General features: G+C 53.8%; 1 protein-coding gene across 1 annotated transcript in view; it reads right to left on the bottom strand.

Annotated features, from left to right (window-relative positions):
- Window positions 1-967: 967 nt before the first annotated feature.
- Window positions 968-14,208, bottom strand: part of MMD2 (monocyte to macrophage differentiation associated 2) — a 32,097-nt gene continuing 18,856 nt past the window's right edge. Inside the window, exons 2-7 of the mRNA XM_006023960.2 lie at window positions 9,213-9,294; window positions 6,265-6,425; window positions 5,422-5,496; window positions 3,675-3,776; window positions 1,668-1,737; window positions 968-1,171 (exon numbers count right to left, since the gene is read on the bottom strand). Of these exons, the coding sequence (XP_006024022.1) occupies window positions 968-1,171; window positions 1,668-1,737; window positions 3,675-3,776; window positions 5,422-5,496; window positions 6,265-6,425; window positions 9,213-9,294 (694 nt within the window). The remainder of the gene's footprint in view (window positions 1,172-1,667; window positions 1,738-3,674; window positions 3,777-5,421; window positions 5,497-6,264; window positions 6,426-9,212; window positions 9,295-14,208) is intronic.

Here is a 14,208-nt window from a genome sequence, read left to right as displayed (position 1 = left end):
CCCTACTTCCCTTTGCACCTGGCCAACATGCGTCAGCATGTCCCAAAACAAGGTTTTTACCCTACAGCTACAAACCATAGCTCTTTTCCTGCTCCTCAGCCTTCAGATGGGCTGACTTAAAGTGGAAGTGTGGTCCTCCCACGGTTCGATGCAATGGGTTTCTCCACGCCCATATCTAGCTACAGCAGTTGGCAGTGCTGCTGACTTGCAAAGTGTGGGGGAAGAGCCAGCCCTTTTGGAGAAACCCTTAAAATGACCCCCACCAGTTGAGAGACATCGCTGCCTTTTGCAGGTCTCGTGTCTCCAAAGGGGTCACACTCCCTGGTCAGCATAAGAGCCCTGTTTAAGCAGGCATCCCCTTTGCACTCCACCTGGGGACTCACTAAGGTGGGCAATGAAGCCTGCACATCACAACCGGATCCTGCTGCTGGCCCCTGGTGTCCAACACCCATTTCTCCTGACCGTTTCCAGGCCTCACCCACCTCCTAAATCCCCCGGGGGAACAACCTTCTATCTGACAGCAGCCTCTGCCCTCAAAAAGCAGCTAGAGGCTCCAGCAAAGCGTGCTGCAGAGGCCGGGTCCCTGTCCAGTGGGAGGAAGGGGAGACAGAGCTCCCATCGGGGGGAGCGTTCTTGAGATGGCTCCAGACCACGTGAACAAAGCCTTCCCGCAGTCCTCCCTCATTCCCTGGGAAGAGCTTGCGGTCTTCCCACCCCTCTGGTACACCCAGGGATGGTTCATTTCATTATGAAACCTTTGCCTAAAGAATAAACAATACACAAGGTTAAAATCTGTTTAAAATAAACCTTTCGTCCGCGCGAGACCAGCCAGAGGAGGGAACTGGGGAACCCTGCCCGTCAGGGAGCAGGTGATGGGGATGGCTTTCCAGCAGGAACGGAGAGACTGCGGCTTCTTGGGAAGACTCTCCCCATGTGCCGCTTGGCGAGCGCAGTGTCCTTAAGGCACCTATCGGGATGTTCTGGCCTCCATGGTGTCGGGCCGGTAGAGATACCTCCAAATGGCATAGTAGTGGATGCCAGCTCCAATGGCCACAAAGAGGTGCCAGATGGCGTGGGCAAAGGGAATGCGACCATCACTCTTGAAGAACACCATGCCCAGGCAGTAGAAGAGGCCACCAGCCACCAGCTCCAGGAGCCCATCTCTGTTAGGCTGTGGGCAAGCACAGAGGTACCATTCAGCTACGTGGGAGATGAACGGATCCCACCCTGGGGCCTTTTCCTGAGACTGGAAGTGAGACAGAGCTGCACGAGCAATGGCTGAGAAGGGCGAGACAGTCCTGTTGTCTCTGGTGGATTTCTATCCTCCTCTCCAGCAGATACTATTCCCCTTAACATGAAGAAGGCCACCCCAGGAGCCCAAGTGGAGAAGCCTGATGCCACAGCTGTGTTGTGCCAAGCTGTAGGCCCCTGAAGCACAGATTTGGGTGGTAAGAGCCATGCTGAGAGCCCAGTGCAAAGTGCCCTGATGAAGCGCTCCTGCTCAGACAACTGAGCTCTATCTCTTTGTCCCCGTGACCCTCTGCATCCACACAGAGCAACTTCTGGGGCAAAACCCAGGAGCCACTGAACAGCAGGGAGCAACTCAAGATGAGCCCAGGCACATGGAGCTGAAGGGGCATGCATGGAGCAGAGTAGCAGCAGCTTACCATGGAAAGGATCACCAGGGCAGGGAAGAACCCCATGATCACATAACACACCAGCTCCACCAGCTTGTACCTGTGGAGGACAAAGACACCTTCACTGGCGGTTCAACACCAAGGGAGCAACTTAATCTCATGCCTTAAAACCCAGGGGTCCAGGCTTGGGGAGCCAGGGGCAGGCTTGAAGCTGGGATGCAAAGGAGACAGCCCTAAGGGGTTTGCTCACAAGCCTGGGATGCCCAGATAGGCTCTAACTACAGGGACCTGGCATCTCTTGCAGCCCTCTTTTTCACCCCAGCCCCTTATTTCTCTTCTCTCCACCCATCTCTATGCCCATCATCCCCTACCCCATAACCTGTAAGGAAACCACCACCTCGAACTGGTAGTGCAAGGAGGACCCATGGTGGACAATAGGCTTGAATGATACTGAGCCCTTCCTGCCTGTCGCTCACAATGGGCTTGACACTCCAAGCTCCCACAGCGGGCACCTGTGCAAGAACACGCATGTGGCGATCGGTGTCTGCCTGTGAGCAGCACGCATGTGCCCCAGCAGCACACACCTGCTTTTAAACACCCAGTGTCCATCACGGTGCTGCCTGCCCTGCACTAGCTGTAGGAAACATGGGCAGACACTGCCCCGGCCCCTTGACCTCAGCACCTAGGACGCAGCCCAGTGCTGGATGGATGCTATGGGAGGGGATCTGTCATCTGTGCACTGATAGAGCCTCACAGAGGATCGGGGCCCAGGGCTCTACCATATATACAAGATCTAGCCACTGCGGGGAGCCCTAGGGTAACTTTTTGCTAGGGAGACCTTGGATCACTATCAGTGCCAGTGTTTAGACAGATAATAATCACTTGAGGGGAGGCCTGTACCTTGCCCACCCTGTCTCCAGCAGCTCAGCTCCTGGAATTTCTCTGGGTAAGGGAAGAAGGATGCCTTGGGATTACAAAACCACACGTGCCTGGGAGTCAGGACGCCTGGGTTCAAACTCCATCCCTGCCACAGACTCAAGTGTGTGACCTCAGGCAAGTCCCATCTCTCCACCACGCTGAAGTCAGCCTGTCTGTAAAACACCCGACCCAAGCACAGATGTATCCGTCCTTGGCCACGCTATAGCATCCTGCACATGGTAGCCACGGAGGAAAGGCGAGGGGGACATGTGGAGCTAAGTTCAGGCCGGTTCACACGGGACATTGAGACGGGTGGGTGGAAAGCCCTGGAGCAATGCAAAAAGCCAGGGATATTCTAGAGCAGTGACGGGCCAACTTTTATGGCAGATGTGACATAAATTAGCCCCACAACCTCCCTGAGTGTCACTCTGATCCCTATCCCCTGACTGATCTGCTGCTCTGCTTCCTAGTCCCTGCCCTGTGTTCCCAGCTTGATCCACTCCTCTGCTTTCTGCTCCCTGCCCAGCCTGCCTCTCTTCATCCTGACCTGCCATGGGCCATACACTAAGGCTGCCCCTGCCATTTGTTACCCCCATGCTGCAGGTTGGTTACCCCTGGTCTAGAGTGTAAAGCCCCTGGGTTTTGACCCCATGAACACTGGGCAGCCCTGCTAGGCAGCAACTTTCTGCCTGGGGGTAGGCGCAGAGGCTTGCAAGGGGTAGTTCTTAGTTAGGAAATGCCCCTGACTCTACTGTAAACTTGTCCAGTGGCTGGCCACATCCCACCCTGGTTGGCTTTTTTGGGAGGAATGTGACCCATTCCTTTTTGCTTGCTGCCACCCCGTGGAAGAAGGGCAACATTTCAGCCCATATCCTGATCACGTTCCACAGCTGATTAAAACCAGAGTGGGGCATCTGCTCCCTGGCCCCTGTACAGGGTGGGGCAGAGCCAGGGAGGGGGCCCATGTCTCAGGGAGTCCTGGAGAAGCTACTGTCCAGCATGTCCTGGCTTGCATTCATTCACATTTAGGTTCTGGTCCAATCTAGGAGGGCGGACGAGGCTGGGCAGCCCCACAGCACAACACGCAGACACGGAGCGTGAGCAGCGACACAAACTCACCGCTCGTGGAAGAAGAAAACGTAGACAGTGCCGATGGATGCCATGATCCAAATGATCCAGCGCATGTGGGCGGCCCAGGGACCCAGCTCCCGCAGGTTCAGCCTAGAAGCACCACAGACAGAGCCACGGAGAAGCAGAGAAGAGCAGCTGGTCAAGAGCTGGGGGGACCGGCTGCTGCCTCCCGCCCAGAACCGCAGGAGGAGGGTGCGAGTCTGCAATTCGTGCGGCGCTGCCATCCCTGATGGATGGTGCAGCAGGGGAAGGGGGCAGTTGTTCATGGCTCTCAGTTCAAGAGCATTTCCAGTTTTAAGCAATCATCCAGGCACTGTGAGACTGACCCTCCTTGTGCTTCTAAAAGGCAGCTGAGGCCTGGCCTTCCCAGTCTGTCCCACAGTCGCTTCAGGACAAGTTTTGGAGCCAGCAGCTCTCATTGCCACCTTCACTATGCTTCGGGTATGTGCGAAGCCCCCACACTTTCCGTGGCAGGACCTTGAGTGGTTCTGCTGTCCTTCTACAGAAAGGAGCTTTACGAGCAATGGGACGCAAAGATTCATGTGGCCTAAAATCACTGAATCCTAGAGAAGTGGGGCTGGAAGGGACCTCCAGAGGTCACATCTAGTCCAAATCTCTGCCTGAGGCAGGATCATCCCTCTCCAAACCACCCTGTACAAACTCATTGTCCAACCTCTTAGCCAAACTACTCAGTCAACTCTGACGCAACACGAGACGTAACACCTGAACCTCCCACAGGTAAAGAAAGAGGACCATGCAGCCAATGTCCTGCTGCTGTAAGGGTTGTTAAAATATGCTTGAGAGATCCTAGGAAGAGGGCCATGTGCCCCGCTACAGAGGAAAGCAAAAACCCGCACAGTCTGTACCAATGTGACCATGGGGTAAAATTCCTTCCTGAACCGTAATATGGTGGTCGGCCTGATCCTTAGCAGACAAGCAAGACCCTCTGGGTTTAAGCTGGTGGCACTGGGCATGGCACAGTCACAGTCCCCAGCCTTGGCTGCAGCTGACAACCAATACCTCCGAGGAAGACTTTAAAAAACACCCTTACACATGTAGCAGCAGGAGGGGAAAAAATTTCCTCCCACCCCATGCAGCTACCATCAAATCCCAGAAACCTGGAAAATACCCATAGCAGAATAGGCACTGAGCTCAGGACCAGTCATGTTGCCGACTCTCACAGCTTCATCCCAAATCACATCCCTTATAACCCCGACTCCTGTGACTCGGAGGAGTTTTTCAGCTTTCATTTGAAAATGTGAGTACATTTCTGGCCCTCCTGGTTGCAGACAGGTGGAAAATGGCAAACTCAGAAGCCAGAAGGCAAGTAAAAAGATAATAAGACATCCCATGTGTATACGTATGTTTTAAATCTCATGATTATTCTTTTTTTTTTTTGGTGCTGATCTCAACAACTCTGAAGGATCTGGGTTTCCTAAGTTCGTGCCAGTCACTAACCACACAGCCTGAAACAAGCCATCCTTTGAAAACACAGGTTGATGGGTTCAAACCCCTCCCTCCATACCATACCAAAGAACATGATTAACAGTGGCCTGGTTTCCCACGTGCAGCCAGGGAGCTCAGCCTGAGCAGGGAAACAGGGATGTATTTTATGGGGAGGAGGAGGAGGATTTATTATTAACCCCCTGCCCCTAGATGCGAAGGTTGAGGCTATTTCTGCATAGGCACCACTTAAGTCCCCAACCCCCCCGGCACAGTTACACAGTGAACTTACCAGGGGGCATAAGATGCTGCTATGAAGAAGTAGATGACCATCCTGTCGAACATGTGTAGGCAATGCTCCACAGTCCTAGAGCAGAGATGGACAAACACACACAGGGAGTTACACGGAGCTGAGCCAGCCATCAGGAGCAGACCAAGACTTACTTTGGCATCTAAATAAACCCTGCTTCCTCTTCTGCCCTCAAAGCCCTCTGTGTTTGTCCCATAAGAGGTACCACACTGGTCACACCATGGGTCCATCCAGCCCAGCCTTCTGTATTTCACACTGACTTAGAGCAGAAGCCACTGGGTGTCCCTGGAGGCCGGCAAGTTCTTTGGGAAAAGGTGATATCTTTTATCAGACCAACTAAATAGCTGGAAAAATTGTTCTTTGCAAGCTTTCGGGCACAAACACCCTTCTTCAGGCATAGGGAGAGTCTGCTGGTGTCATGTGTTCTCCATAGTGGACTGGAAGTCAATATGCAAAATGCAGGTGTGTGAAAATGCAAATGTGTGGCAGTCCTCCGTTCCCCCCACCACCTGTCTCACACCTATTGTCACCCGTTTCCTCTGATCCTCACTGCCACACATTTGCATTTTCACAGACCTGCATTTTGCATATCGGTGTCTATTCCACCATGCAGAGCCTACAACACCAGCAGACTCTCCCTATGCCGGAAGAAGGGCGTTTGTGCCCAAAAGCTTGCAAGGAACAATTTTTCCAACTATTTAGTTGGTCTAATAAAAGATCTCCTATCTACCCAAAGAACCTGGTCTGCTTATGTCCTTAGACCAACACAGCTACAACCAACAACCCTGGAGGCAGAGTGGCTGTTGTGAGGACTGCCTCAGTTACCTGAGATGTCTTTTCTTCCAGGAGATGGTGTGGAAGATGGTGGAGACAATGAAGAGGCCGGACAAGCCGAAGCCATAGATCCAGGCTGAGATGGTCTCCCACTGGTCATCGGAGAGGAAGTAGAGGATGGAGCTGCCCAAGATGCTGGGGAGGATCCAGAACTGGAAAGGAGAAGCACGCCATTTGTGCCTCCTCAGCGTTTCTCTCTATGGAATAACTCAGATATTGTCCCTGTTCTGCAAAATGGCACCACATCTATGGCTGAATCTGCCCAGCCCTGCAGAGAGGCAGAGCCAGCCACAGCCTTGTATTAGCTAAGAGAGTCCAGGGCCTTGCCCCCATGCCAAGTGCCTGCTTCTGAGGAGCCCCAGGTGGTGGGCCAGAGCCCCTCTGAGGGTGGGACATGGGTAGACATCCATCCACTGGTGGCCACCTCCTAGATGGTCTTGGGAGGTCTTGGGGGCTGGAGATCAGAGATGCCCATCAGCGCTGTGTGATGGGGAGAAGGGTCAAGCCTCATCGGCATGGGCAGAGGGAGTGCTGTGACAACCACCTTGTGCTCAGCCCCCCGCTCTGAAAGCATTGGGTGCTATAGTTGTGCTCAGCCCCCTGCTCTGAAAGCATTGGGTGCTATAGTTGTGCTCAGCCCCCCACTCTGAAAGCATTGGGTGCTATAGTTGTGGTCAGCCCCCAGCTCTGAAAGCATTGGGTGCTATAGTTGTGGTCAGCCCCCCGCTCTGAAAGCATTGGGTGCTATAGTTGTGCTCAGCCCCCCGCTCTGAAAGCATTGGGTGCTATAGTTGTGCTCAGCCCCCCGCTCTAAAAGCATTGGGTGCTATAGCTGTGCTCAGCACCCCGCTCTGAAAGCATCGGGTGCTACAGCTTTCAAGCCAAAGCTCTGCCACTGGGGATGCTACAGGCTTCCCTTCGTTCCTTCTACGTCTCTTCCATGTTCCTCCTTCCCAGCAAGTAGGAAGCGGAGGGTCCTGTTGTACATGTGAGGAGAGGAAGGAGCAAGGCCCAGCTCCCAGGCAAAACGTGGAAGTGGGGAATGAAAGAGTTTGCTTAATCAAAGTGGCTGGAAGGTCTCTCTCTCAGCTTGCACCTGCATGGAGGACAGCGCCATAGCCAGGCCACCCAAGGCCATTTCATGTCACCTAAGGGACCCAAGCACAAGAGGCTGGAAAAATGAAGCCATTCAGTTGGATCCTAGCCATGGAGCTATCACACTATAAGCATGCTGTTCAGTCCTCCATGCTCTAGTCGATGAAAAGGTCTCCCACAGCGCTTTATAAAATAAGCAGGTCTTGTTCATGCAGGGGCCAGGGTGACCCACAGCTGTTCACACAGGGCAGGCAGTGTATGGGATAGATAGGGTGGCCTAGTGGCTAATGCCTGGATGTGGGAGGTGTGGGTTCAGCTCTGGTACCTACAACTCAATCCCTGGCATAAGAGTTTGAGAAGACTTGTCGAGTCCCCACCCCGTCTCTCCACCTTGGGGGAACAGCTCCTTTCAGCTGCCTGGGCAGTACAGCCTGCACGGTCCCATGCCACGTGGCTTCCACTGCTTCCCTGGGAGGGGTGAGCCCCTGGCTTACTAGCCCCCCTCACTCGAGGAGATCATCTGATTGTGGCTGTTGCACACTATACGGGGGACAGGCAAATCCCCAGAGCTAAGCCCGGGCTCCTTCACATGACTCCCAAGCAAGCCCCAGAGAAAAAGTTCCTGTAACACATGCCTTCAGGCATCTTAATAAGATCATTATAGAATCTGGAAGTCCCTTCCTACCCTTGATTCAATCCAATGCCTGTGGGAGCCTTTCCACTGGCTTTAAGAGACTCTTGTGAACTCATACCTAGCACCGTACCTACACTCCTGGCAGCCCCAGGTGAACTTTTAGTATGGAGCCCCCTTTGCCAGAGATAATGATAATAATAATAATAATTAAAATGACCATTTTTGGGCCTCCTTTTTGTCTGGGCCCCGGGCAGTTGCCCAGTTCACTCATGCCTGTGTCTGGCCCTGCCTGCAGTGTATTTTCCGAGTCACGGGGAAAGCATCGAGAAGCTTCCCCAAAAGCAAAAGGCTTTTTTTTGAAAGTTTAAGCAGCAGCTGGGCCAAACCTTCCTGATCATCACTGGGCTCCTGGAAGTGCCTTGCAGCCAATGACAGATGTCCCCGACCAAGGGGCACAAGGCCACAGCTCCGCCATAGGGAGAGGCTGGGGACCAAGGCCTTGGGAGATGCCCTCACGTTAAATGCCATACCCTGCCACGTGGTATTTATGGCCATACATACCTCACTCTCAGTCAATCAGGTCCTTCCATGCCCCAACCATGCCAGGCCCTCCTGTCTTGCCAAGACAGCCGTCTCCTGCTGTGAAAAAGGGATGTTCCATTTTCACGGAGACTACGGCGTGCCCCGTGTGAGCACTGCCTCGCTGGGGCGCCCTGGGTTTTCTAACCGCATCGCTGGATTCCCTTTTTCCATGCGAAGTGCAAGCCAGGCTTGGAGCAAGTGGGGCTGGAGGAGCTGTTGCCCTTGGCTGGTGGGACAAGAACTCTCCCGTCCTCTTCCAATCCACTCTTCCCTGGAGGCAGCATTGTGCACAGAGCCTTGCTATGGGAGTACTTCTGTGGTTCTGGGTTGTCAGCCCCTTGCTTAAATTGGCTTACCCCTAGCCCTATCCATTGTCTGTCCCTTCACAGCCACCAGAGACCAAAGGACATGTGAGAGAGCTCCCATCTGGAAACAGGTGGAGGGCAGCATCACTAGGAAAATGGCAGTGCATGGGCAAAGTGTGACGGCTCCTAAACTTTCTCAGAAGGAAGGAGGGAGGAGAGGGCCTGGCTGAGACTCTGTTTTTGGGAGCTGAGGCCCAACACTGCCCCTCCAGCCAGGCGCATCTGCCCCTGCCTGCCCCCAAGGAAAGGTGAAGGCAACTCACGGCGTGGGTGGCACAGTTGGCAGCATGCTCATACTCCGTGGGTTGGTACCTCCGGTTGGACGGGACCCTGTGATTCATAAACCTAGAATGAGAGGCAGGGAGAGAAGCAGAGTCAGCATGAGGAGTTGCATGGACTGGACATCCCCTCTGAGATGCATCCACATGCCACAGCAGTGAGTGCCCATGCAATGCCACACGGAGGAGGGTCTTGTGCAGACAGGCTGTTTGCCAGGCTCAGGCCACTCGCCCTCACGTTGACACAGAGCCCACGGGATGGGGCATGGCTGGGGAAGCCCAGAACAGCATCCCCACTACCCGAACGCTATCTCGGCCCTTGGGGAAGCTGCTTGGGTCTCCAGTCCTGAGGCAGAGAACCTCAATGACCCTCTTGAGGTCCCGTGCATCCTACACGCTGCTCTGTTGAGCACCGGGCGACAAAGCTGATGAGGCCCCGTTCTGCTTCAGAAAAGATGCGGGCACTACGTGTAGGGCTGGATCGCAGCGGCCTGGGCCGGGGGCAGGAGGAACAGCTCACACTGGCCCCCTCACTTCCCAGGTGCCACACGCGCCCATCCCTCTAGTCCTCCCCATGCGTATCTCACCATTGCGCCTCTGTGTGCTGCATCGGGACATCTCTAAAGACCCCCCACCCGAGGAGCCAGGCAGCTTGTTTCAGGGCAGGCTGCTGCCACTGGAAAGGCACTACCTGCTCTTCCAGACCCTGGAGGTTTGGTTTGCTCTCTCCTGGTCTGAAGTAACAGCTCAGTTTCAATGTCCCAAGAAACAAATGGATGAACCTTCCTAGGTCTATACGCTGGTGAGTATTACACACCTGTCTTGGAGCAGGCTGCTTTTGTGGGTGTGATTTTGCCCATACGAGTGGGCAAACCTGATGTGTATCCCTGGGGAAAACCTACACAAGGTAATACAGGTTAGGCAAAGTGTAGGGCTTATACATTGGGCACAACCTAGCAGTCAGCACCGCCTCATGCCCAGGACTGAGACAGGGAGTATGGGGGACCACTGAGTGTCATTATCACCTTGGGAATAAATGTTCAAGTACCCAGTCTTTGAGACATGTGTGGGTCTAGTGCAGTGGTTTTCAACCTTTTTTGCATTTGCAGACCCCTTTGGAAATTTTGAATGGAGGTGCAGACCCCTTTGAATTGTCAGTGTGGGTATTCACATACTTCTGATTGATCATAGTCATCTTTTGCAGACCCCTTGGACATAGTCTGCAGATCCCCAGGGGACTGCAAAACCACTGGGCTGAAAACCACTGGGCTAGTGCAACAATGGTGTCCCTGGTGTGCTTCTGCAATTACACAGACACTATGAAGAATGACCAGGATCCACATGAGATTTCGTTAATGGGAAATAAAGCCTAGAGGGATGAACCTCTGCTCTCACACCCATGCCGCTGCCAATAAAGCCATCGGAAACTGCAGATGTGAAAGTGAGAGCAGGATTTGACCTGCTAAGATGTTTTCATCCGGATGCACTTAACAGGGTTTTGGTGAGCCAGCTGGCTAATTAGCCCTGGCAAACACAACATCATTCTGAGAACATTTTTAGGAAGAAACGGTTGTTTATCTGTCCCAGCAATGATTATGAGACACTGAGACATGATGCATTAGGTCTGCTATATTATGGCAAAGCCTCTGAGATGATAGACGTGGCTGTGTCACCTTTGCTGTATTACAGCTCAGCACATGGACACCTGCAGCACAACATCTAAGACACCTCTTGTCCTTCTCTGTTGGGTAGGGATGGATCCTGTTGAAGGCAATGCGAGTTGCTGATACCCTGCCGAGGAGTGAGTGCTCCAGGACCCTAACCACAGAGACAGTCATGGGCACCTGGGCACCTTCAGCACTGACATATGGCTGCATCCTCTGCTGCCAGATGTAGCTGTGGATGCAAAGGTCATGCAAGCACTGGACCTGACCCTTCAGCGTTCAAAATCACCGGCCCAACCGCTTGGGCTACAGAAATCTCTCCATGTGCCTCCAAAACCCCAGGCTTTGTTCTGACTGGGGCCAGTCACTAGAAGGAGATTTATCCACACCCACTAACCACAGCGTGTCTGCTCTCTTAGGGGCAGGTCCAGAGCCTGATAACCCCAAGGGAAGTCTCATGCACCGGCAGAGCCTGCATTGAAGACCCTGGGGCAGGAGCATGTTACCTCTCTTGCCATCTCCAGCAGCCAACGGCATTCAGATGCCAGAGCCTTCTCCCCTTCACACGTGTGCATGGCCATTGACTGGTGCAAAGAGGCGGCTCTGACTGACGCATGGACCAGGTTTCCCACTGTTTCCTGGTGACGGCTCTGTCGCAAACACAGACATCAGAGTGACAGGGGAGGAGGGGGCACCCCCGCTGCAGTCTTGTCTGCGTTAGGCCAATAACTTGCTCCAACAGTTATCAAACACGGCTGCAACCTCACAGTTTCCTGCCGGGGCATCCCGGGGAGGGTGACCATGCTCCGTGCATGAAGCAGGTGGCAGAGGATGCCCCTGCATCAGTTCACAGGGGAAAGATGTGAGGAAGCTCCCTCCATAGGTCCCTTAGCCCTGCTTTGCACAGGGTCCAGCTGCAAAGACAATGCAAGGACGGCTTGCCAGCTGCAGCCCCCTGCAAATCCTGAGGCAGGAGTGGCCTGTGCCTTCGCCCTGGTTCTCCCACAGTTCCCATCCCTGCCTCACTGCCACATTTACACCCAACTTATGCTGGCAAAACCCATGAGCTGAGCCACCAACTTGGATCTCACCTGCCCCGGAGACACTGGCCGGCACAGGGCTGGTGGGAGTGCGGTGGGGCATATAGGACCCATTCATTAGCCTCAGGGATGGGCATTAATAACCCCCTCCCCACGCCAGGGTCCAGCAAACAAAGAGAGCTTTGGCTCCACTAATTCCCTGCCTGAGCCCAGATTTCACTCGCATTCCTTCCCAACATCGCCGAACAATATCTCACCAACAACAGGACATTATTCTACAGTACCGTTGCTACGCAACTGCCCAGAGCCTCTCTGAAACCCCATTTGGGCGCTTTTCTTTCTTCTTTTCTTTCTTCCCCCCTCCCCACCCGCTTTTTTCCCTTCCCCCCCCGAAAAAAAATCTATTCTGTGTAGCCCAGACCCTCAGGACTCTGTAGTGATGTCATGGTTTCCACAGAAACACACACGAGGCTTTTTTTTTTTTTAAATACAAAACCTCACTTTGTCTCTCCCCCATGCTGGCCCAAATGATCATTATTAATTATAATAATAATAATAAGAGATGCTGACCCCCGGGGGCACGGGACCTGCTGATTCCCACAGCCCTGCGCGATGGAAGGGAGACTTGTCTTTCAGAGCCAGGCTTGGGCATGAATGTCTGGGAATCGGAGAAGTGAATTCCAGCGGGTAAAATTATCCCGGCTCGCACAGCCCAGTCCGGCTGCAAGGGGACTGGGGATGGGCCAGGACCTGCATGGAAAGCCAGCCCTCGTCAGTCTCTCGGTTCTCATCGGGCGCTTGTACACGCACTTGGCATTTAGTCGCTAAAATTGTTTCCAGTTTAACTTCCCTTTCTTATTTTTCGACGACTACTTATGTAACGTGTACCTGATTTACCCAGTAAGGGTTTATTATGCTATGACCGTAGCCCTCGCAATAGGTCCAGGGCTCAGGCGCTGGGTCTGTTTTGCTCTCTGTCCAGTATTCACCTGGCTCGGCGCTCAGTGCAAACCAGTGCTCCCAGCAGGTCCCCAGTGCACATGCCCACCCCGCCACCCTCTAGTTCAGAAGGGCCCCCGCTAACTCAACCCACCTTTTCCACGGCAGCCTTGTGTGGTCAAGACAAGAAGTCAGGTCCAAAGCCAAGAAGCCAGTCTGTCCACATGTAGAGGCCCAGCTCATAGCTCCGGGTTGCTTTCAGATGCAAGTCAGAGGGGCATCATCATCCCAGCTAGCATGGCCTGGCCCCTCACCAGCTGTTGTGGGACAGATCTGGGGTGGAGGAAGTCTTTGTTCAGGCCATGATGGGGGTCCCTCCAGCCAGGGGTGCTGTATGTCAGTGGGAAACTGGTTATAGAGCTGCCGGGAGTTCGGGCCAAGGGAGTTCAGCCTCCAGGGCTCTCAGCCCAGTGCTTTTCATCAGCACCCAATTAACAGAGATATTTAATAAATGGAAAACAAGGGCTGCTAGAGAGCAGCTGGCTGGACTAGTGAGGTGTGTGGCCTTGTGGGGATCTAGACATAACAGCAAAGACAAGCAACCCCCCACTACCTCTCACGGGGCACATTGTAGGTCTCTAGCTGCCCTGGGCAGTCACATCACCTACCAGCCCTTCCTCTGGGCCCGATTCTTCCCTCTGTTACACCCATAGGGATCAGGCATAACTACCCCTGTGTCAGCAAACCAACGCTGGATTTACGGTGTCACCCAGAAGAGACTAAGCGCACGCCGTCCAGGCAGCTCCCGGGGACAGGCGTCATGTCTCCTCACGTGTCCCAAAAGCACCTGGTGCAAAGTGGGCACCAGACCAATAAATAAAGCAATCACAGCACCAAGCAACTGCATACGAATACACCTCAGAGCTCTCCTCCCCGGCACAGATCCCATTTTCTGGCTAGGCATTCACAATGTGTATCTGCATCGCAGAACAGGCCCCACCTTGGACCCAGACACACAGACCTAACGGGGGGTTTAAGCTGAGGAGCGCTTCAAACACCCCATGTCCGGAGCCTCATAACGTCCGGCTTACTCAGGTACCCGGAATAACTTTTTAGACTCGCAGTCACATTTACTACCATTGTCCCCGCACACTCTTGTCCTTTGTTGCCTCCCCTCGGGGTGTGCACGTGCACAGTTTGTGCCGAGGGATTGCTTTGGGAAGCGCCAGCAGCACCTGCTATCTCGATAGGACCCTGTTATCTTTGGGGGGAAGGGAGGGACAAGGGACTTGGTGCCTGGGATGGGATGTTTTCCTGGCACTTTTGCCAGGCTGTGTC

The sequence above is a fragment of the Alligator sinensis genome, unplaced genomic scaffold (assembly GCF_000455745.1).
Source record: "Alligator sinensis unplaced genomic scaffold, ASM45574v1 scaffold402_1, whole genome shotgun sequence".
Classification (NCBI taxonomy): Eukaryota; Metazoa; Chordata; order Crocodylia; family Alligatoridae; genus Alligator; species Alligator sinensis.
The sequence above is the reverse complement of the archived record's forward strand: the minus strand, read 5'-3'. Positions and strand labels throughout refer to the sequence as shown.